This window comes from Plectropomus leopardus, chromosome 21 (assembly GCF_008729295.1).
Source record: "Plectropomus leopardus isolate mb chromosome 21, YSFRI_Pleo_2.0, whole genome shotgun sequence".
Lineage (NCBI taxonomy): Eukaryota > Metazoa > Chordata > Actinopteri > Perciformes > Serranidae > Plectropomus > Plectropomus leopardus.
The window spans coordinates 13,617,406-13,641,182 of record NC_056483.1 but is presented as its reverse complement, the minus strand read 5'-3'; the positions used below and the strand labels follow the sequence as shown (position 1 = coordinate 13,641,182).

The following is a 23,777-nucleotide window of genomic DNA, read 5'->3' as shown; positions in this document are numbered from 1 at the left end:
TATTTCTTCCTTCTACTAACATTTTTAACTAAAATCTTGAACAACTTTACTCTCTTTTCATTGTATATTTGTACATGTTGGATTCTACTTTCACATTTATGTGTTATTCAGCATTAGCTCGTTTGTTCAGATGGCTGTTAAGTGCTGGTTGCTTTATTTGCTTTGCCTTCTCTTTAAAGCTGGACTGTAGTTCTGCACAATTGGACTAACAGATGTTTTCATGTTAACAAATATCTAAAGATCTTTAAAAGTACAAGATTTTTGAGTTCAGTGGTGAATTCTAGTAAATATTTTTAGTTGGTTGCAGTTAATAATTTAGCGGTTTTTTTTTTTAACTTTCTACACTTTCTAACTTTTTAGTGAATAGTCTACCATCTCAATCAATATCTTTTCTCTGAAGTCATTTGGTGCCTAAATGTAAAGAGGCAATATTACAACTCCATTATCAGTAAAAGGAAAATGTACTTTATAGTATCAAAAGTAAAGGGATTTGATGTATGAATTATCTGTGAGTGTTATACTTTAATATATGACTTTATTAGATTCTTATTATTTATAACTCGATATATGACTCATTTTACTGTTGCAGCTGGTTAAGGTGTAGGTCATTTTGACAGTTTTATATTTAGATTGAGTGTTTAATCTATAGCAGTATGGCAAGCATTTTGAAATTATCTATTTTTTTTACTAAAAATTTAATTTGTAAAAGTTCTCTAGTAAATACAGCTTTCAAATGTAGGGTAAAAAGTATAATATTATTAATTTACTTATAATCTCAATTTCTATGAGCTTCGTATTTGCCTACTTAACTGCTGACTATTTTCACCAGAATTTCCCTCTGTTTTCCTATCCCACAAAAGCCATTAGGTGTTTTATGACTGTCTTGGTGATGCGGTTCTTATGTTGCCAGCAAAATGTTGTGTGGATGTTTTTCCATTTTGAAACAGATTAGTCATTTTGAGTTTCACAGTGCGTTTGAAGTGAGTGTGTATATTTCATTTCACAAATAAGGTCTTTTTCTTGATTCTTGCTTGTTTTCTGTTTACACGTGTTCTCCTATAATGAGCATAAATCTCCAAATCCTAAAAGCTGACTGTTAGCCAGTGAATGAAGTGAAAAGATGGAGAGACAGCAGCAGGGGGCGAGTCTTAAATCTTTTCAGTATGATAGATTATTTTACCACAGGAATAGTGATCTATAAACAAGAAAACCATCTTTGATCCACAGGCCATGGCATCTGTATTAAGAATTTACAGCACACACACACACACACACTCACACAGAGCTGATTTACATCAACCGTCCAGCAGCCGTCAGCCTCCCGCTGCTCTGGCAGCTATCTCTTTATCAGCTGCCTACGCATGCCTGCACTCCCTCACCATCCTTCCTCCTCTCGTACCTGATCATTCCTGGCCTAAAGATGGGAGGAGGGGACACCACTCAAACAGGGACGTGTCCCCCCTCCCCCAAACAAGCATCCTGAGTTACATCTCAATACTCCCTCTCATGAATTTACATGTATGACTGGCAGTCACACTGGGCCTTGCTGGGTTGTGTGCGTTTTAACTGTTGCAAGTTGCCAATCAATAACCTTTGGAGGCACCAGAGTGTCATTTAAATCATTCAAACTCCTTCAATCACTAACTGCTAACATAAGAAAATAACAACCTTTTCCTTTAGGGGTCTCCTTTTTCTAAAAGTGAGTAAACTGACAATCCCTGACTAAGTGATATATTTTCTGGATATTTCATGTATTCAATACATAACAATATAAGTACAGAACAACTCATAAACTGAATAAATAACCCAATAGTGGACAAAAGAACTGCATGAAATGTGTAAAACAAGCAATTTGGATGAATTTGGAGCAAATTACTTCTTGTAAATATTGCAACAAAAAAGACTTTTTCTTGATATTTTTCAGTAACATTTAAATAATACTGTCTGTATTATGTTCCTTGTCTTTTTTCTTCATTTTAACAAACATAGATACTTCATAGGCTTCTTTTTTGACAGATACAGTGTTTTCTTCTCCCTGATGCTTATACATGGTTCTGTTAGCTCTTTTGTTGTGTTAACTTTGCACTCTTTCTAAAACAGGATAAGGCTGTTTCACAAGGCGTGAACACTGTGGATATAGATTGTTTTCAATCGTACTTTTTAAAGATTTTTTTTGTCTTTTCGCCTTAATTCGATAAGTTAAGCATGAAACAAGGAGAGAGGGGGAAGACATGCAGCAAAAGGCAGCAGGTCGAATCAAACCTGCGACTGCTGCAGCAAGGATGCAGTCTCAGTACATGGGGCTCCTACGCTACTAAATAACAATTTCATTTACTTTTCCTCACAAAAATTACAAAAAAATCAAGGTGTAGACCTACTGCATATTTTAAAAATAACATTTCATACACTCCTTTAAAATCATGAAGGCCTAGAGACCTCTCTGTGACGATTTGGCGACCCCTAGTGGGGGTTAAGACAAGAGCTAAGAGTGACATTAACATTATTAATATGGTATGGAAAAGCAGCATTCCACAAAAACAAAATCCCAACTCCAACACTGTGAATTTTATAATATGATTTCATGAATCTCTTATATAATGTCTACATACTCTTCAAACATATTACTCCAGTTGCACACTGACAATTATTTTTAAGTGAAACTAATGTCTTTTAATGGAATAAAGAGGACAATCCAATTAGTAGAAATGGGGTTTATTTATCCATCCTGTTAAAATAACAGAGGAGTACCCACATTGTGACTCTGTGGTGTTAGAGAAGAAGTTATTCTGGTTAAAACAGGTCATCAACTGGTTGGCTTTTTCCTTGAACATTGAAAAAAATTAGTAGGCAAAATTCTAACAATTTCTTACCCTACACAGCAAATCTGGGGTCTCTAAAGTAAGATGTATACTGGGATATGTACTCAAAGTTAGAATGGAAAACTGAGGCTTACTGATTGTCATCGGCTAGTAATAAGAAAATATGAATATTAAATAGTGGAATGTTAAAGTTAAAGGAGCAACACATCTAATCTGCCAGTCACACTAATCTGATTGATAACTGAGCTTTCAGTATCCTCTAACTTCTCCTGCTAATGGAAGTCCAGCCTGATTGTCTTTGAATACATGTTAGCAGACAGACTCGACAAAAAAAGTGCGACTGAAATACACTTTTGATCTAGTGGCATTGACTGTAGTGATAGCTGTTAGTGCGGCAAACTCTTGAATTTTTGCAAGTCTATATCTTGAAATATTTTTCAAGTATTTGCTTTCTTTTTTTCCTCACAGTATAATGTTGTGAACACTGTTTTCTTCATCAGTTTAAGGAATCTTTCCATCTTTGACAAAGAGCCCTATTCTGTCTTTTCCATCTCTCTTTAGTGCTTGTGTAATTTCCCCACCTCTTTTCTTCTTCTCCTCCTCTGGCTTGTCTGTCTCTCTCCCTCTCTTTCTTATTTCCTTTCATACTCCTTCTTGTGCCATTCGGTATTCAAAGACGCTTCCTCTTTCAGGGTAAGACTCATTCAAGCGCCTGCGCTTGGTCTGAGGTCTTGTGTTGGCGTCCTCCTCTTTCCCATATCCTCCTCCTCCAGGGGTGTAGAGGCAGAACGTGTCCTGTGGATTCAGAGGATATCTCAGTTTATACCCGGGGACTGTTCTTTACTTGCTAAATGGGAAGGGGATGGTGCAAACTGAGGGGTGGCACTTCAGATAATCTTTTAAGCACTACAGAGGGAGTTATGCTTTTGGAAGGAGGGGTATTCACCTTTGAATTGTGGTATTTTATTAACATTTTCAGAACCTTCAGAAGCCCCCAAACCTGCGAGTGGAGTTTAATGGCATGTTTTCTTTAAAAAAATGTAAAAATCGACAGTCCCTAACAGTTAACTCATCGAGATTATAAAATGTCAAGGACTAACTAATGGGTATTCTGAATACTTTCAGGGTGCTTTAACTTATTTGAAATATAAAGCTATACAAAAGAAAAATACAAATGAAAAAAAGTTTAAAAAAATAAATACATTTCTTATGTGCCTCATTTCTACAAGATAGACACTATTTAATAACTGCAGAGAGATTTAGTATTTTATGGTTTCATATCTGAAGGCTTCTTAAGATTTTTACTTACATATTTAATAACAGAATCATTGTGATGTAAATAACACATTTATTAAAGTCAAAAAATTAAAGTCAGAGTAAAACATTTTTTTTCATGCAACATAACAAAATTCACTTTATCATTATGGTTACTACTTAATAGCATTTCTTTCACTCATGCACATTATGCAGTCTTACCCCGGGCTGAAGGCTGACACTGGTTTTGGCTCCCAGGTTGAGGACTCGTCCGTCTGCTCTGTGAAGCAGGTTCAGTCCTGCTGCACCGTCCTCACCCCCTGACCAGCAGAGAGAGGGTGCAAATAGTGAAAGAAACAAGGATGCCAATAGCCACTAAGCAAAACAAAATAAAATAACATGAAAATGGCATCTGTGGACATTTGCAGTCAGCTTTAAACATGTTAAAGTTTACCCTGGAGGCCGTAGGGACGGGTGGATCGTCTCTCAGTCAGTACAGAAAGAACCACCTTGTTCCTGAATAGAAGTTTCCGCATCACACCGTCTCCACCGCAGTATTTTCCTGCACCTCCTGAGCCGGGCCGTAGAGAGAACTGCTCTAGAATGACTGGATATCTGAACACAGCAGACAGCAGTTGTTAAAAAATGTTGTTGATGTTAAAAATAAGAAAAGAAAAAAGGTGGTGAAAAGAGCCTTAAACTAAACTAAACTAAACTTAACTACACTAAAAATGCCAAGGGAACAAATGATTAAAACTTGAACCCGTGCCTCTGAAGCTTAACACCCCCCCACACACACACTTTTTTTTTTTGGCCTTTTATTTAATTTCTTTTCAGTCAGTTCACACATGGCTCAGGCATATTTAGCAGTTCAATCAAATAACAAACAACGAAGGAGAAAAACCCAGAACACGGCAAAAAGTCATAAGAAAAACAAACAAAAAAAGACCATGCAGGACAAGCTAAATACAGTTATATACATATATACATAAGAGGTATCGAAACAAAGTATAAAACAAAATTAAGTTTGACAAGTGTTCAGTGTTCAGTGTTTTCTCAGCTTTGCTCTCTTTCCGTCTGTGTAATCTTTGAATATAACGTCCTACTTCTGTTTTTGAATTCTTGTATTTTTGGCGTCTTTTGAGTCCATTTACATTTATGAATGTAATATTTTTCATATAAAATAGACTCAAAATGCCTCGTGTCTGACCTCTTCTCCAGAATCTCGGGGTCGGTGATGCGGGTGTTGGTCATGTGGCTGTGAACTCCACTGCGCCCGTTCCAGCCTGGCCCTGCCCCTGCTCCCCCGGCAACCGTCTCATAGTAACCTACACTCTCACTGCCAAATGAAATGTTGTTCATGCAGCCCTGATAGAAAGAGGAACAACAATAAATAAGAAAGTAACACACACAAAAAAAACAAATATAAAGTTTCAGAATCATTTGTCCTGTTGATCAATTTACTATGTTTTGTGCGTCATCACAACTCTCAAATTTAAGTAATTTGGCCACAACCTGAGATACATTTTTTTTGTAAATGTAAGGGAGACACTGAGATTGTCACACTGCTATTTTCTGGCGTTTTAAAGGTTACAGAAACAAAAATGAAACATCAGAATGTTTGTTTTCCTCACCTGCACTCATTTTATATCTTAACACATTTCAAAGACACTGACTATTTTTTTCATTTTATTTTGGTGGATTAAAACAATTTTTAAAGGATTTTAAAAAATTTTAAAAAATGTTTATATTTCTAGTTAATCATTCATAATTATTAATAATTAACTAGCAATATGAACGGTCCACAAATCACCTAATTTTGGAAAATTCGTGCACATTTGAACCTTTTTATTTATTGCTGAGAACTTAACCAATTGAGACCTGAGCACAGTGGTCTGATTTCTATCAAAAGCGTATGCAACACGGGAGAAAATGACGCCGAGATTAGCAGAAAATTAGTACGAGACAACAAGTTACGAGACAAGTAATAAGACAATTACCTGAAAATAAATAAAGAAAAGAAAAATTAACCTCAAAAGTGCTACATTTATATCACACTTTTTAACACTATATACATAATACATAATTTAAACATTGATTTGTGGACATATTCCCCTAGTCTTTTTGACAGTTTTCTAATTCCCTCTCTCTCTCTCTCTCTCTGTCATTTTTTATTGCCACCTTTAACTAATTTCTTGCAACTTGTGGGACATTCCTTGCAGAGTTGCTCATTGCTTTTTTCCCTACCCAGTTTAAAAGGTTTAAATGCTTGTTAAAGGCGTCTGAATGCAGTACAGGTAAACACATGTCCATCCAGGTTCCAAAGGGTTAACCTTTTTTGTGCTGCAAACCGAATATTCCAGTCTCTCGTACAAATTCAGTTTTTCTCACCTGCGAAGCGGCGCACACCTCAAACGCCTTAAAGATAACGTCAACCACTCTTTGGGACGTAAGTACATTTCCTCCAACCACAGCTGCATTCTGGGAAGGCTGCAGGATTGAGCCAGGGGGTATGATGACTTTGATTGGTGCAAGACAGCCCTGGATATGAAGAAAGGAAACACTGGATACATATGAGCTGTATGGAATTCGATTACACTTTTGAATTTTAACTGTAGAAGAATCACTAAACAAACATTTGGTCAAATCCCTAAATTTCCTTAGACCCTCTCCTAGGTTCTAGAATACACGCCTTACCTGATTAAGGGGGATGTCCTGCCCGACCATGCAGCGCAGGCAGTAGATGAGGGCAGAGAGGGTGATGGCGCGCGGTGCGTTGCAGTTCCCCCAAACCTCTGTTCCCGTCCCTGTGAAGTCAAACACTGCGCTGCCCTGTGGTGAGGTTTTTTATAGAAATTAACCAACTCCTTGGGCAACACAAAATGTTTTGATCTTAAAGAGAAGATTCTTGGTGCTCACCTCTTCTTCATTAATCTGAACCCGCAGTCTGATTGCCGTCCCATCATCCATGAAATCCTCCGACTCCACCTCCAAGGAGCCGGTCTGTTGGCGTCTGCGGCGTGCAAAGTCTCTCAGCATGTCCCTCACTGCCAGCTCTGCATTACTCTGAAACATTAACACAAAGTCTGCTGTAGCACAACACCAGCAGTACTCATTACCTTCCACAATAAGAGTGTTTGTTTTTCTTTTACTCAGCTTCACTTGTAGCCACAGTCACCTGAATGTATCCCATGTAGGCCTGGACAACAGCTAACCCGTAGCTGTCAATCAATTCCCCCACCAGCTGGCTGCCTCTCCGATTGGCTGCCACCTGAGCCCGCAGGTCTGACAGGTTGTCATGGAGATTACGAGTCCCAGAGGAATCTGGGTACTGGGCCGGAGCCATCAGAGCTTCAGTTACAGCTGATATGGAGACAGAGGGAAAAGGCAAGAGAGGGAAAAAAAGCATTATGGGAAGTGAGAGTGAAGATAGTCGTGGGAATGTTAAATAAGATACCTGAAACAAACAGTGCAGGTTGATAAATGTTGATTAAGCTCCTTAGAGGACCATACTGGTGGTTATGCACGTGGCGGCTCATTCTGTGTGTACATAAATTCAAGATTACTGATGTTTCATAAAGCATACAGTAACTCTTTAGATAGATTTCTGACCTTCCCTGCAGCCACTTGTTTGCATTTTTCCTGATAAAGTGATATTATATTTGCATTGTAACACTGCTGCGAGTAGTTGCTATTTCAAAAGCTGACCTATATGGTGCATTCAATGACATTCTGATAAATGAGAATTAGTTAGTATGCTGCCTAGGGCTGCAAATCTTATTACCATTGTCAAATAATCTGAGGACTGTTTTTTCAAAATCAATCAATACGTTGTTTGTTGCATAAAATATTTGAAAATGTGCTATTTTTTTTACCCCAAAGCCCATAATAATGTCCTCAAATGTCTTGTTCTGTCCACTACCCAAAGATATTCAGTTTACTGTCATAAACATGACTTAAACTGATGAATCAATTATTACGAGTTGGCGATTAACTCTATAACTAACAGCTAACTGATTAATTGTTGCTGCTCTACTGCAGCCAAACAGTGTGGTTTTTAATGTGAGAAATTACCAAATTCTAAGTGTCTATTTCATGGCCTTAATTCTCGCTTTTTGTATGTTTTCCAAACAAAGTGCATTACCACTTAATTAACATAAAATACAGGCGACTCGGCACTCACAGTGGTACCCTTCTCAAATAAGATTGTGAGCTTTAGAAAATAAACAAAGGTTATAACATTACATATCAGCTATTTAAGGTTATTTAGTTTAAGTATGCATACATATACACATAAACAACACTTACAGCCATATATTTGTGAAAATACACAGCAAGAACTCTTTATCTTGACTTTGCGACAAGATACAGCTCTGTATGATCTCTGCTCCCTCCTCTCATCTGTCTCTCACATTCATTCCTGGTTCACCTTCTCCTCTCTTACCCTCCTCCTGGAAGACGCCACCAGTGACAAGTTTAAAGGAAGTGAAGACGGCCCCCTCCTGCAGAAGGGAGGTGGAGTGGGGGGGCATGGAGCCTGGAGTGATGCCTCCAATGTCAGCGTGGTGCCCCCTGCTGGCTACAAAGAACACTGGACTGCTGATTCCTTTCCTGAACACCTGAGGGCGAGAAAGGCAGGGGTATGCAGTGAGGAGAAACGTTTGATCATGAGGAGAGGAAGGATTCAGACACAGAGCTGCACGGACTGACCGGTGTGATGACTGTGAGGTCTGGGAGGTGGCTGCCTCCGGCACACGGATGGTTGCTGAGAATCACGTCACCTTCTTTCAGCTTGTTTCCCAAAGCTCTCATCTGCAGAGACGGAGAAGAAACATCCTTTTTGTCACGGTGGGGGGTTAATACTCGAGTGTCATTTTCTCGGCATGCTAGAGAAAATGTCAAGAAAACTACACTTGTATTTTTTGTTATTATAATAATAATAATTAACTTTTAAATCTGTGTTTTTTGTGTTTTTAAGCTTTTTTTTTTTTTTTTTTTTTTTTTTTTTTACCCTTTTCTCTTTGCCAAATTTTTCAGGCTATTCTATTGTAACTAAATTGTAACATGTAAACACTGTACAGGTCTCAAAAGTGGAACTATCTGCAGAAGCTTGTAAAATTAGACAAGCTAATCCCTTTTAATCAATTTAAATCCCTTTGACTGACTTGTAACAGTGTGAATGCAGGAGTTTTCTGTGAACTGATGTCGTCCCCAATGCTGATGTCCTTGTCCTTACTTATTGTAACCGTTGGATTCTTCTGTTGTTTTAGAACTTGTTCATTTATCCGGTATCTTTTGTGTGCCTCTGTTGATTTTGTGCAGTATAATCAGGGGTTCTTGTAAAAGAACTTACTCTCTCGATGGTGTTTTCCTGTTAAATAAAGGTAAACACATAAAAAGAGGTACACTCTCTGCACCTGGTACTGCACAGTCTCCTGCATGGCCCCCAGGTGGACAGGGATGTGGGGTGCATTGGACACTAAACCACCGTCTGGTCCGAACACAGCACAGGAGAAGTCGAGACGTTCCTTAATGTTGGTGGAGATGGAGGTTCTCTGGAGAACTCGACCCATCTGTTCTGTAGAGGACGAGGCGCAGAAAACAACTGAGAAAGCTAATACAAAAAAATACAGAACATCTTACAGTGAACCAGGATTTACAAATCCCATACTCCTCTCAGAAGATGCTCATCATCCTCTGTTGGTTACCTGCTATGCTCATGAAGCGGTGGGAGAAGATGGAGAGCTGCACAGCGTTGAGTTCAGTGCCCAGGGCGCAGTGAGGGTCAGAGCCAACAGTCATACAAACATCGCCCCCCTCTGTCAGACGGGCCTCACAGCACGGCTCCACCAGGATGGTACTGGATAAATAAAAAGAAAAAAAATGTATACAAGCACAGATAATTAGATGGAGTATTTTTTTCAATTTACTTTTGAAAAGTATTTATTCATTTATTCTTAGGCACAGCACACTGATCAACTTCACTGATAATGTACCAGTGTTAACCAAAAGGCGAATTTTCAACTGTCGTCCTCGGCCTGATGTTAAATTAAGACATTAAAACACAAAAAATTAAAAATTAAACACAGAGAAAATGCATGCAAGTATTTTAAAGACCAAATTCCAATCCAAAGTTTAGAAAGTACATTGAAAGTATCTGAGTTTGTGTGTCCACATATCCATAGAGGTAATGATGCAAAAAATAAAAACTGTACTTAAATTCAAAGGCATTATTTTATCATATTCAACAGTTTTTAACATCCTGCCTTAAATATTTTTTTTAACATTACAGTACAATTAAGACCAAAATAAAATTATAATAATGAAAAAAGGGAAGTCCTAATCAAGTGTCTTTGGCCCTGATCCCTGATACTTATATTTATCTCCATGCAAATTTAGGTACATATGTTTGTAGTGAGCAAAACACCAAAGGGGAGTGAATCTAGAGTTGGCTTTTACTTTCATTTTCGCTGGTGAGAGTGTTTGCAAACAGTAAAAAATAATAGTATACCTTTTAATATTTACATATCTGACACATTGGAATAACAGCTGTAGCCTTTAAATTTAACACTAATATTTTTCACAAGCTACTTACTCTAAATAATGAAGGTTTATATGCTTAAATTACTGATATGACAGGAATTAAAAATGTGTCCCGCAACTGACATGACGTGGTCAGTTAGAGATGATTCATCTCACGCTGTGGGAGTTGTCCTGAATCAGCCCAGATATGGATATTTAGAATCACACATATCTAAAAACAAAAATATAATGTTTCACTGGGTTCATTTGAAAGCTAGTCATGGCGGTAAGGGAAAAAGCCTGCCTGTTCTTGTCAATGATGATGGCTGGTCCCTGGATGCTGTGACCACATGGCAGCTCCTCCCACAGATACACACTGGTGTCCAGGTAACCCTCTCAAAGTAACACTTAGTCATCTACAGAGGAACAGACACACAATTGACACAATGTAAATGTTTTCAGAACAAAGAGTTTCTTTACGTTATAACAAATTCTTTATTTTCAAAAAATCTATTTCAGCATAATGTATATACTGTGTGTTGTGAGAGGAAGAGAATTCAGTATTGATGAAAAAAGGGCATCAATACACACATCTCAGCTGCCTGTCAGCCGCAGCTCATCTAGACAAACAGTGGCTTGCGAATATTTTAAGTGTGCCGTGCGCAGCTGTCAACAGAAACAGACAGTGAAAATGGTGTTTTGATAATTATATTTACTCTATACCACTTTTGCCTTCAGTTTAAAATACTGTCTCTGTCGCAGAGATGGGGATATACGAACTGTTTTACTCAAATTTTCCTGCTCCTGTTTCAAAATAAAAGTCCTCTGACAACATTTCTGTCAACAGAATCCCATCAGTTGTTGACACAAGGAATTTTATTGTGAAATATTTGCAGGACTGTATTGTTGACAATGCAGGAGCTTGCACAACTTTATAAATGAGTGGAATTTGTGCTTATAAATATATGAGCACATATATACAGTACTCGCAGCTGAAGGCAGCCCTGCAGCAGCATCACAGCCACGTCGCTGCCCGTGTGAACATCACGAGTGGGAAACACACTGCAGTTCGGTGAGGTTGCGTCACACATGCAGGACGCAAGCCAGTGTGTTTCTGGTGTTATGTAATGTTCTGCTGTATGTAACATATGTATAAGAGTCTGTGTACCGTGACTGGCTTGGCCTGTCCGCTCCCCGTCTTTGTTTTATACACCGACTTGATACCAGATTTCCCACAACCCCTCACTCTGATGTCATCAACCACAATGGGTCTGTCTGGAATAGTGAATCCAAACTCCTTCAGATAACTAAAAGGAAGAAAAAAACAGAGCAGGCGGAAGAATGAATATAAAGTGACTAATGTTAGAGGAACATTAGAAGCATGAAGTAGTGTAAAGAAACGTCAGCTCCAAAGTTTACTGAGCTTATCTCCTATGGAGAAATGACACATTAACTTGATGCTGTGTTTGCATATGCAATGTAAACACCAAGGAGCAAAAGTGTCAGGGGCAATGATTCATCCACTCATGGGTGAATAAATGCTCGAGGCAATAGCACAGTGCGTGAATAAATTTACAAATCATCTGGCAAATGAGTAAACAAAGAGCTAACCGCTTGGTGAAGGCGCTGCGGAAGTCTCCGGCGAGACAGGACTGGGCGTTGCTGGGGAAACCAGCAGCATTGACCATGAGAGCGCAGTCAGTGCCCTTGTAGCGCACGTGAAGGAAAACCTCAGTGCTTATCTGACCGCTGAAGACAAGAAACACAAAGCTGTGTTATTGTACTATTACTTGTTAAGTTTTTAGTGATGATAACAGTGAAACGGCACAGTTTGACGGGCATTAAGTTAATCCCAAACAACACAGTGTTTTGTGAAGGCTGACCTGGTGAATCCACGTGCACAAAGTGTATCACGGCAACGTTTTGAGAGCTGCTCCACCCTCCGATCAAGCTCGCTGAAAGAGTGTTGTTCGTACTGCAGCGAACACGGCTCCTGTACCTCCTCCACCACATCAGCCAGAGCCAGGCCGTAGGCTGAGAGCACGCCGCTGTACCTGCAACACACACACGGTTCCTACAGCTTAAAGCAACTTAGATTTAAGGCTTTTTAAGACTTTTTAATGCCACTCGAAATAAAGGAACAATTTTGAGAGGCAGAAAAACACCACAGTCAGATGTACAATTTTGGTGAAATGTTACCTGTATCATAAAATCTGATTTTTTTTCTTATGTTGGAGACAAGGAGAGAACTGAACTGGGAAATACCTGCTGTTTGTTTGCAAGTTTTTCCGGGGGCGATTTTGTGTTTCTTACTCACACAACTTACACAAACTATAACTCTTACTTGTGTATGAAGACAGTCTTCATCCCCAGCGCTCGGGCGATAGCACACGCATGTTGTCCACCTGCACCCCCGAAACACGCCAACACATGCTGAGATGTATCATGGCCCTTCGCCTATGGGGGGTTTGAGAGTTAGGGGAAGAGTGAGAGAGCGACAGAGATGAGAGAGAGAAATGGAAAAAAAAACTATTTTAAGTGTCTGACACACATGAACAAATCTTTCTATTTTCACCAAGCTGGAGCTAAGACTCTGAAACCCCAAATACCTGTGTCAGAGCTCTGATTGGCCGGCACATGGCCTCATTTGCCACACGAATGAATCCCATAGCAACCTCCTCCACACTCATCTCTGACGGGCTATTGTGTGAGTGGTTGGCCCCGTTTGTGCTGACCTGTGACTGAAAGCATAAAAACATATTTTAGCCTTCCACTCCCTTAGAGAAAGAATTAAAGATCTGACACTCTGCTAAAGGGATAGTTCACCCTGTAACGTTAGTTAGCTCAGTGTTGCTAGGTGAGCTAGAAGTATGCACGTTTCCTTTTGTGCTTCAATACGGTTGGTGGGTGCAGTGTGGTAGAAAGAAAAGTTACAAAATGAAACTGCTTAAAACAAGGCCTGTGGATAATTTTGAGTAGGGGTAGCAGGTTATTATTTCTAGAGAGACGTTGCTTTTGAGGTTTTTTTTATGTGTTTTTTTTAGTGCTTTGACCTCCATAAGCCGAGTGCCATCTAGTTTCACTATATTAGAGCAAAGGCAGACATCTCTACCGTCAAAACTCTACAATTCACACCAAAATAATCTAGACTGATAAAACCAATTTCGTTTTGATTTTAAGGTGAACTCTCCCTTTGATATCTCAGTAAATATTAGTGCCTGTGACTGGTTTGAAGACAAGAAGAGGTTAATCTCCTGGCTCAGATGACGGAAATGCTTCATGGTTTCTTCCAGTGACAGTGGTTCATTCTCTCCTGGCCCAAAGATCTTTGGGAAGAAGGAAGGGAGGAGTCGACCCAGGGCTAAGTTAGCGTCGGTCACGGTCAGAGGGCCACCTAGAAAAATCCCACAGGAAATTACTTTTTTTTTCATACTCATGCTGTATTAAGTGCTCAAAGGCCTTTGTGTATGATGCTTCAATAGAAGGTTTAGTCTTAAATTTTATAATATTTCATGTAATTCTCTAAGAAATGTGAAAGCACTGAAGAAAGTTTTGTATGAAATAGAGCCAAATGCTCCCACAGGGACATCCGCAATGAGGTCAGACTCATGTTTCTTTTTGTTAGCACACACCACAACTCCAACTGAGAGTCGAGTGAGTCAAGCTTCAGTTATATCATCTAAAAACTTGGAATTGCACCAATTTCCAGCCTTCATGCAGATTATAAATCAGAAAAAGGGGGTGGGGAACAGGACATGAGAACACAGAGAATCCATATGTGTGTGTGTAGATTTTTGTCCGACAGCATGGAGGATGGATAAGCTGGAATTGATTATTAAGAGAAACGAATAGCAGTGGGTAAAGTAAAGTAGAAATGTACAGTATATCTACCAGGCTGTGGAAACAAGAAATCACAATAATGTATTGAAAGAAATTAAGATGAGAAAAACAGAAGAAAAGGGAGTCATGGTGGAGGAAACACAAACAGTCGGTTACCTTTTCTGTAGCAGGCAGGTCCTGGATGTGCACCTGCAGACTCAGGCCCAACCACAAACATCCCTGATCTGAGGAGGAAGAAAAAAAAAGAAAAACAGGAAAAAATTGTTAAAATGAAAACTTAAGAAACTGAATGCAGATAAGTAGAAAGAGTGCCATGTCTTCGAGAGCACATGGCCATATCTGTGTCAGTGAATTGTCAAGATTAATTTTATCACATCAAACCTCAAACTTTTAAAGGCAGTACTACATCTGACAAATACTCAATAGTCATCCAATCAACTATTAAGCTTTCAGACACTTATGCATCCCCTTTTATATTACAGTATATGGACTGCTCTAAGTTGTCATTCTCAGTTACAAGAGAATCAAACATTTAGCAGAGATTTAGGTCTCATTTCAATGCACTTTTTCAGGCTGCAGTTCTAAACAAAACTCTGACAGATGTAACAAAGGACTTTTAATCTGAGAAGCACTGCACTTGGTAGATTTCTGTCATTCGTAACTGCAATTACAGTACTATGCAGATGTAGTGGCGCTTTCATAATCAGCGCAGCGCACTGGGGCACTGCCAAAACAAATATTATTGGGACATCATGAAATTGCACATAAATATCCTGGAATTCACATTATAAACACAGCTGAATATGTGTAACAATGTGCCAACAGTTTATGCATAATTGTAATTTTTTAGCAAATCATGTAATTATGAGAACTCTTAAAATACATTGTTTGTAAAAAAAAGTGTTTTTTGAGCTTGTTGAAGGCTCAGTGCACATGAACAGGATGGTACCATGTCTGCCTCACCGTGAGCCAGGAAAAACCCTAGCTTTTTGGTCACTTCACTCATTCTTGACCAAAACACCCAGTAAAAGCTGGAGTACAGAACTTTTGTCTACCTCCTCTGGAGTGACTACACAAACACAGTTTATGACTCATGCATTTTTTTATCTGGAGCATCCACACCTTCACTATGGTCTCTCCCTCTTCTTGCCCATCTAGCTCTGACTGGCTGAAGTAAAATGCATCACTTCCAGTGCACCAGCATCATATCCAGAGACCGCAACTCTGGTATAATACAAAAAACAGAGAGCTTCCCCTTGTGGTGATAAGCTTTATTAGCATTGTGTGAGCTCATTTGGGCTTGAATGTAATAGACTAGAATAGATTTATATGATCATTTAAAAGTCCCACAGTCCAGCTTGTTTGTATTTCTGCAAATCACATTCAATATTGTTTTTTCCTATTTCTTCACTTTTACACTGCTCTTATGCTCACCGCAGGAGGACTGCATCCTGCCATTGTAAACTTCAAATAACCAGGCAGAATCAAATCACAATTTGAGCAAACCATTTCCAAAACTAGTCCTGAAGAGTTTGTATTAACAAAGTGATTTTAGTGCATCAAGGAGGCCCACTCCAGCGATTTAGCATTGCACTCCTATAACATTGTTATGCTAGTGGCAGATGATGTAGCCCTGAGCCTGCAGCAGAGATTAGGCACTACAGAGGTCGAGTAAACTCACTTTTTCTAACTCCAATCCTACAGATTGTTTTTCCCATTTGCAAACTTGAAGACTTCTGCCCCAACCAATGCTGACTCAGAGGTAATTATTTAAAGCAAGACACAAAAGGCTTTATACAACTCAATAGTCAAAGTCACACACAAATCTGTTTATCATAAGACAGGTCAAGACTGCTGACTAACAGACCTGAAGAAGAGACGTGATCCTCCGCCTGCAGCTACAGTGTTGATGTCCAGCTGAGGTGCCTGCAGGGTGACTCCAGCTGTGGTAGCCTCAAACACATGTTCATACTGGCCAGCATACCGACTTACATCAGTGGATGTTCCTGCAGAGAGAGACGAGACAGAGGCAGTCAGGAAGTATGAAAGGCAGAAGTCTGTAAAAGTGACCAGTTCTCCTGCAGCAAACACAGAAAGATATTTTATGCCTTCTTTTTTAATCTGTAATGATCTATGCACTTAAAATCATTTATAACAAAAAAGATATTTCACACAAAAAACGTGTGACATCACATGTAATAAACATAGTACAAGACAATTTAGATGGACAATAAATTGTGCTACAAAAAACTACAAAAAATAGTAAGAAGTGCCTAATAGTCTGTAAATTCAGTACATTTTTAAGGTACTAACTGTATCCCTCGGCATTCCCCTTACTCACCCCCCATGTCAAAGCCAATCACAGGCTTTTCCGCCATTTGACTGTATGAAGTGATGGCGTATCCCACCACACCCCCCGCTGGACCAGACAGAATGGCCCGTGAACCGCAGAACTGGTCCATGGGAGTCAGACCACCATCCGACTGCATGAACAAGACATCCACATCCTGAGGACAGAGTGAAATAAGGATGGAGGTGATGATTTTGGTGACTACATGCACACTAATATTACACTATTATTCAGAATATGACAATTTTCCAAATTTGATTCTGGTAATGTAATCAACATCAAACTACTGAGATGAAATATTTTCTTTTTCAGAATAAGGGCAAAAATGGGGATATTTTCTGCATGTAAATGTAGTCCATGTTCAGCTGAAACAGGGTCTTTAACTGAAGCTACTGGAACACATATTGATGTAGGAAACACACCTTCAGGCCACCCTTGAACCCAGAGGTAAAGCCTTTTAAATACTGATGAATTTTGGGTGTGAGGTAGGCATCGGCACAGACTGTGTAACCCCGAGGCACTGCCCGCACCATGGGCATGACCTCGCTGGACAGAGACACCTGGGTGAAGCCCAGTCGGCGTGCCAGGGCGCCCACTGCTTTCTCATGATCGGACCATCTGAGAGAGAGCGAAAGAGTGAGTGAGGTGGAGCTGGAATGTCAAACACACAGCTCTTATATAATTTCAACTCTGCTCTAAAGTCTATTGTGTCCAAACTTTAAAGCTTAGTCTGTGACATGTGAGAGGAAGCTGAATTGTTGGTCAACAGCTCGTTTCCTGAAAGTGTCTTTTCATCGCAGTCCAATCCATCTGCTTTGATCGCTGTCACTACTTGGAACTAGAGTGAATAAAAGGCAACAACACTGAAAGTGTGAATGGATTTTGAGGAATACATAGAAAGACACTGAGTTAAGTGAGACTGAATGGAAAGAAAAATACGAACTTTCACCCAGTAAACCACCTGTGTTACACACACAATAGAAACAGGCTATCGGACACCCCTGACACGTTTAGTGTACATACCACTACTCCCACAGAGACAGAGAGAGTCAGAGCAAGACTTGCATAACTGAGTATACAGTGAAAATAAGATAAAAAAACTAAATAGTTCAACGGTAAAGTAAAAATACAATCTGTTCCTGGGTTGGAGCGATGGCCTAGGAATGAAAGAAAGCTAATGAAAGAAAAAGAGACCAAACTATCAGATTATAATCTTGAGTAAATACTTCTCTTTTTTGCCCTCAAGGTACAAAAACAAGCTGTACTACTGACGTGTAGGAGTGCAGCAGAAGGACGGCGAGACTGGTGATGCCGTGGGACAGAACTCCTCTGAGGTCCTTTTCGACTTGCTGCAGATCGAGCTCCCTCCACACCTCCAGAGAATCCCCTGTACTGCCTGAGGGCCACCAGCACACACAGATTACCAGGATTATTTAAGGCATTCAGGCAATGCTCGAGTGTGTGCAAGCAGACTGAGTTTACATTCCTAAATTTACAACAAAAAATAACAGGATGTTGCCTTGGTTATACTGCCGTCACCACTACAGTATTAAGAGGAGACAGAATAAAAGCTGAGGAGAACTAAAGATATTTGCAAGTACAGGTAGAGGTGCAATAATTACAAAGATATGTACAATGTAAAAAAAAAATGGAAGTTTGCTTTTTTGTATTTGTGCATATCATTTACAAAATCGGTCACACAAAGTAAGAAAGAATGCATGATTGAACGTGAGCAGTAAAACAGGATTTACAGCATCACAGAGCTGCTAAAGCTGACTGTAGACTCTTTGGCTTTTGTGCTGGAACTTTGTCAAGTGGCAAAAGTAAGTGCAATTACTGATATAAAAAACTGTCTATAAACTGCTTTATATATTAACAAAGTTCAACAAAAGCCATCCTGTGAGGCTCTGTGAGGCTGTACTTAATGTACGTATAGTGGTGACTTTAGTGAAATGCTAGTGTAAGCATGTTCACAATGTCATTACTAACATGCTGATGCTTGTCAGGGATAACATTTACCATGTTCACCCTCATATGTTAGCGTGTTAGCATGCTAACAATAGCAAATTAGCGATAAACACAAAGACTGATGGGATTGCAATGAGTTTAGCAAGTATTTAGTCATAAACAACAAGAACAAACTTGTGACTTGTTACAAACGTGAAGACTTATGACTCTTTTGTAAGAGAACAAAGTAGCTGTATTTCGCACCTGTGACAACACGTTTGGGATCTTTTCTGTCCAGCTGGCAGCCATCTTGCCTGAGAACAACTCGCTCATCCACCTCTATGACCTCTTCATACAACACATCAGGAACCGCCACCTCCTGTACACACACACACACACACACACACACACACACAAGCATAGATATAGAGTTAAGGAGGGGGGCGCAGGGGAAACGTCCCCCCTCAATATTTATAACATTAGAGTAAATTGGTGCATAAAAATTCAAGAGAATGCAGGAAATCAAGTGTTTGATACTAAAAATTTTAAGTGGAGGACCCTGGAAATTCTCATTTCATCTGTTTACCTCCCAATATTGAAACACAGCCTACACCCTTGCATGCGAGGTATATGAAGTCAAAGCAGGTGTCCTTACATGAGAACATATGACCAACAGTGCATGCCTGTTATACACAGATAAGAGAAAACGTAACATATTGCAACACGCCTGCCGGCCGTTGGGTTTCTTATAGCTTGCTCTGCAGCAAAGCATCAACATCATAGATAAGTGACCATTTAAACCATCAATGGTACAACTGGTATGAGGGCAAACTCCAGGACTTGCCCTCTGTTTCAGCAACACAAAAAAATGTCTAAATATGGGCTGTGTTCCAAACCGCCTACTACATACAACTGCCTAACACAGTATGCAGCTGTGCATTCTCTGTTTGTTGGTAGTATGCAGTATAAGATTTTTTAAAAATGATTTATTTTGCAGTATGCTAGGCCAGGCTTTGCCAGTTTCTGGTTTTGAAATGCAGAAGCAAACAATAGCACGGCTGCAGCAAAACAACACTCCTGTATAGCACAACCTTGTGCTAAAAAAACAGAGGAATAGACAGAGAGCAAGACGGTAATCACTGGTTACAGTCCGTAATGTGGCACGAAGAAGACGAAGGAAAGATGCCAACAGGACAAACGTTTTGGCTATCATATGAATATGAATCCTATTTCAGTACTTCTAAAGCTTCTTTAGGGTTAGCTAAGGTTAAGTAAAGCAGTTAACTTAGGCTTTTTACGTGACATACTGTCGAGTAAGTCAATAAATAAAACAAACATTTCGGTTAAGATGAAGTCAAAGGGGTAGATGCACTGCTGGGTCTTCTGTAGTGGTCGCATACAGGTTCTTTTTGGATGCTTCAGGTGTTTATCCCATCTCTTGAAGGGTTAATCGCATGGGTGAAGTACACTGTTATAAAAATATAAAATGATCATGGCACAATGTGGGGTTTGTGCAAAAATTAAAATGCCTTTATTTTACAGGGCAAATCAGATTAAAATGATAACATTTATTAAGATTTTCATTCATTTATTTTGGGTTTTGCTGTCCACCATTTAAGTAATGACCAGCTTGTGTGACTGTTTCAGCACTTCGGCAAGGTTATTTGGTCCTTTACCCACTGGAGATTGTATTTTTGGTATACTGCAGACTTTGCCTTTGTTTGCTTACTGCATACTATATATACTGTATATGTACTGCTAGTATAGATGGTGGTTTTGAATGCAGCCCTTGTGCTGCAGGAACACTAGGCCCGTACCCAGGCTACTAATGAACATCACATTAAGTACAGCCAAAAAGGCATTGTGGGAAGCTGTGGTTAACAGGTTGGAAAAATGCACTTCTCAGAGCCAAGTAATTCATCTGTGGTTTTTTCACAAACTGGCTTTTCAGTTAACATGTCACATGTGTCTATACTCGCTTTATCTTTTGCTTTTAAACATTTATAAATACATATAGATATTCGCGGGTTAAGAAAAACAAGCGTCACCAACCAGATCAAACAGTTTTGGCCTGGCCTGTGTGCCAATGTGCAGCAAGTCCTTGAAGCCCCGTGTGACCAGCAGCGCTGTCCTCTCCCCCTCTCTCTCCAGTAGTGCGTTGGTTGCCACTGTGGTGCCCATTCTGATCCAGCCAATCAGAGAGGTGTCTACAGGCTGGTCTCGCGGAAAGACCCGCCCCGTTTCCTGTCGATAAATTTACACAAATATTATACAATATGCTGTTCATACACAGGATGTAGAGATGTCACTGTGGCTATATGTGAAATGAAATATGACTCCATATGTTCTCTTTTTGTCTTTAATGCTGTCTCTGACTGCTGTCTGATCCTGTTTAATCACTTTATAGACACAATAAAGCAATATTTACCTCAATTATTTACCTAGAACTCCTGCTTCACATTGTTTTTGTTTCACTGTTGATTCAATGAGCTAACGCGACACAAAAGTTTCCATTTTCACTCTGATTAATAAAAGCTACATGAATCACTACAACATACATTCATCTACCACCACAGGACAGTATACAGACAGGATCACATTTCATGCCAGTGACAACATGTACAGTGCATCTATTTGTATGTACAGCCACTGCTTTTTTAAAACTAGGAATGCATGCTCCTTTTCAGCTACAGCCTGATTTACAATGGTAATGTTACACTCGAGTGGAATTAAGTTTAATGTGCATGAGCACAGGACTTCCATGTCAAATCAGCTATCTAGAAAATCTGGAGCTCAACCACACTTTGATCGATGAGTAATTCCAAAAAAACTCTTTGTATAAATGGAATATTAACTACTGCTAATATTTCATCCATCTATTACATCATGTTACCTCTTCCAGGACTCTGCGGATCCCCTCAGTGGGAGCGTCTTTGTAGTTCTGGGGGTCCCGGGACAGCAGTTTCAGGACTCTCTCTCGACCATCAGGCAGCCGTGCGAACACATCTGTGAAGGTGCCACCCCGGTCGATGGCAAAGTCGAATTTCCCTTTAGTCTCAGCCATACTGAAGAAAGAGAAGAGCTGCTCCTGAGTCTGTGAATAACTGAAGCCACAGAGGGTTAGACAGAGGGAGGGATTATCCACTCAGGAGCACTGTACTGATAACAGCTGAGATACACGTTCATTCATAAAATCAATACAATGACACAACTACTTTGCTACCAAACAAATTTCATTCACTGATGTGACTTAACTTTATACCTGGTGCTAATCTTTCTATTTCAAGTTTTACTTGTTTGTATCAAATAAAAACACATTTATTGGCAATTGTGAACAACATATGGATTGGAAATAAGAATTTTCCTTAATCGATAACTGGTCAAATGAACGACTGAGTCGAATAATTATTATTTCTAAAAAAACAAACAAAAAATAACAAACAATACAAAATGTGTTTTTTCCTTAATCAAAGCTAAAAGCAACATCTTGCGTATCCCTTGAAAGCATTGCCTCTCCATAATATCGTCAGGCACTTCGAAAAGCAATGAGTGGCAAAAATAGCACTTTTAGAGACCGAAAGTTGATGGAGCACAAATGCCCCAAGTGGTTACATTGAAGCTTATCTTTTACATGTCAAGATTGGGAGTTTAAATATGTTTTTCAGTCAATATATTGCATGTTTTCACAGATGTAGATGCAATTTTAAAGGGATATTGTATCACCACAAAAGGTGCACAACCAAAAGGAGCCCTGCAGGAATATCAATGAACCAGACGGCGAACACCAGTAGTCTAAGGTTATCATAACCGCGCAACAAATTCTGCAGGATTAGATCATTTTTTGGGCTTTTGCAGAGACAATAAGCATTGACATTATGGATAAATGAATTGCACTGTCATTGCAATCGACATTTGCGCTTAACTAAATGCTTTAAAGGTCAGCAGCTATGCACGCAGCGGCCACAACCCAGTCTTTGTGCAGAGGAGCATGCATGTGCCGAATTCGAGGCAACGAAGCTAAAGATTTGAAGAATCTGACGGTAAACGATATCTTTACTCACCTGTCCGCCGCTACTTCACTTTCAGTGTGTTAAGCTTTGATAATCCGTTTGCGAACAAATTCTCCTCCCCTTTACCTCACGTCTCTGCCAACAAGTCAAAGCTGTTTCCATGTGCTGCTGCCTGCAGGTTTAAACCCCGCCCCCCTGCGAGGAGCCGGTGTTATGTTGAAGACTGCCTCCCCTGCGATCTGTTTCTCCCTGCCTAAACCTGAGCCTAAACCTGAGCCTAACACCTGAGCCTACATCTGACCCTAAAACCTGAGCCTCAACCTGAGCCAAACCCTCTAAGGAACTGTACTTTATTTATCAGAAAAGGAGACAGGGGGGTGATTTTGTTTATTTGTGGATGTTTGGGTTTTTTTTTTATCTTGACCCTCCTCTAAGCTCTTTTGTCTGGCTTAATCAGTCACCCTCCCTCCACCATAAATAACTTTTTATTTTTAATTCAACACCTAATATGGGGCATATTGGTGCTAATGCAACTAGCAAACAGCATGGGCAATATTTCTCACTAAAACAAGCAAATCTTCCTTAAAATGATGTTTTAAAGGACCGTCAGGAATTTTGTTTTAGTTTTCACACTTCCTGGCTGTGATAAAGATTTTGAAAGATTTTGCAGATTTCAAATGATGAGTCAATATAATGACAATTAAGGACTTATTTTTAAATATGTGAATTAAATGCCTTTTAAGGCTTTTTAAAGCTCTATAGGAACCCTTGTTTATTGTGCACATGTTCTAAATATTGTTGGGGACAAGTCTCCCTGTGTCCCCTCTGAAATCTACACTTCTGCTGACATCTGTTGACAGTTTTCTGGTAGTACAATGACACTGAATAATTTCAGCTATCCTCATATTTAATGATACGAACACAGTTTTTCAATAAACACGGAGAGCGCTAAACATTTTACATTTACATTTAGAAAAAAAAAAAAACTCCTCCATTGTGATAACAATGACCTCTGTGGCCTAGTTTTAGAAGTGG

General features: G+C 39.5%; 1 protein-coding gene across 1 annotated transcript; it reads right to left on the bottom strand.

Moving 5' to 3' along the window:
* Positions 1-2,816: 2,816 nt before the first annotated feature.
* oplah (5-oxoprolinase, ATP-hydrolysing) lies at positions 2,817-22,879 on the bottom strand. The gene is given in 29 exon segments (XM_042510917.1): positions 2,817-3,614; positions 4,296-4,393; positions 4,528-4,688; positions 5,284-5,441; positions 6,465-6,614; positions 6,771-6,905; positions 6,993-7,139; positions 7,252-7,436; positions 8,518-8,692; positions 8,784-8,885; positions 9,491-9,651; positions 9,782-9,933; positions 10,900-10,993; positions 10,996-11,011; positions 11,764-11,902; positions 12,207-12,344; positions 12,479-12,649; positions 12,940-13,052; positions 13,205-13,336; positions 13,814-13,989; positions 14,592-14,659; positions 16,303-16,441; positions 16,777-16,942; positions 17,208-17,403; positions 18,058-18,181; positions 18,997-19,111; positions 20,785-20,976; positions 21,626-21,836; positions 22,794-22,879. Coding segments are annotated over 28 exon segments (3,927 nt in total). The 5' UTR covers positions 21,797-21,836; positions 22,794-22,879; the 3' UTR covers positions 2,817-3,461.
* Between the last annotated feature and the right edge of the window lie 898 nt (positions 22,880-23,777).